Source organism: Wasmannia auropunctata, unplaced genomic scaffold (genome assembly GCF_000956235.1).
Source record: "Wasmannia auropunctata unplaced genomic scaffold, wasmannia.A_1.0 LD336060.1, whole genome shotgun sequence".
Taxonomy (NCBI): domain Eukaryota; kingdom Metazoa; phylum Arthropoda; class Insecta; order Hymenoptera; family Formicidae; genus Wasmannia; species Wasmannia auropunctata.
In genome coordinates, this window is record NW_012026830.1 from 2643283 (window position 1) to 2644254 (window position 972).

Below are 972 nucleotides of genomic sequence, written 5' to 3' on the forward strand. Positions count from 1 at the left end.
TATCAAATTGTAATTAAATATGTGGTCATTGCTTTTAAATCAATTATAATTTTGTTTAATTTCTAGATACTTTGCACTTCAGTCTTTCTGTTTATATCATACTGCATGACAGGACAGCCAATGGAATATAATAGAATTCTACAGACGTGGAGCATTTGCTTTTTAATTACGCTTCTTGGACAAACGGTCGGAATACTTGTAGGCACAGCTGTTGACGTTCAGGTATTACATAATACATAATTTACATATTAATTATTAAACTATTTACTTATAACAATAAATGTTTTAATTAATTGATCAAATTATATCATACAAATTTCAATTCCATTTTTATTTAATATAAAAAGATAATGATGAAATTAAATATAATTTCTTCCAGTCAGGTGTATTTCTAGTTCCGACAATAAGTATACCATTATTTCTATTCGCTGGATTTTATGTAAAATTAGAAGAAATACCAACGCACTTGCAGCCTTTATGCTATATAAGCTTTTTCAGGTACAGACAATTTTATACCACAGTAATTATAAATTCAAAACTTTTAGCATTTAAATTTAATATTTGCGTATAATTTTTTTCCGTATAAATCGTTTCTTATTTTATATAACAGATATTTATCAAAAATTATTGTTTCTGTTTCTGTGTAACATGTTTTTATTATATTTTTTATTTATTACATTTTTTTAACATAAAATTTTATTGCAGATTTGCATTTGAAGGTTTAATGCAGGCGATCTATCTTGACCGAGCAAATCTGTCATGTTCGGAAATCTATTGTCACTGGCGTTCGCCAAATAAAATTCTCGCTGAGATGGATATGCCATCAATGCCATTTTACGTAAATCTGATAGTACTCGGCTTTTGGATACTAAGTTTACATATAATTACGTATGCACTACTTTATTGGAAAATTCATTATGCAAGAAAATAATGTGATAAATTAATACCTACCAAAACTCTCGGAAGAGCACA

General features: G+C 27.5%; 1 protein-coding gene across 1 annotated transcript; it reads left to right on the forward strand.

Moving 5' to 3' along the window:
* The first annotated feature begins 70 nt into the window (after window positions 1-70).
* On the forward strand, window positions 71-956 carry LOC105450569 (ATP-binding cassette sub-family G member 4-like). The gene is made up of 3 exons (XM_011690493.1): window positions 71-222; window positions 380-498; window positions 706-956. Exons 1-3 carry the CDS (start codon window positions 106-108, stop codon window positions 929-931), a joined length of 462 nt encoding a protein of 153 aa, XP_011688795.1. The 5' UTR covers window positions 71-105; the 3' UTR covers window positions 932-956.
* The last annotated feature ends 16 nt before the right edge of the window (window positions 957-972 follow it).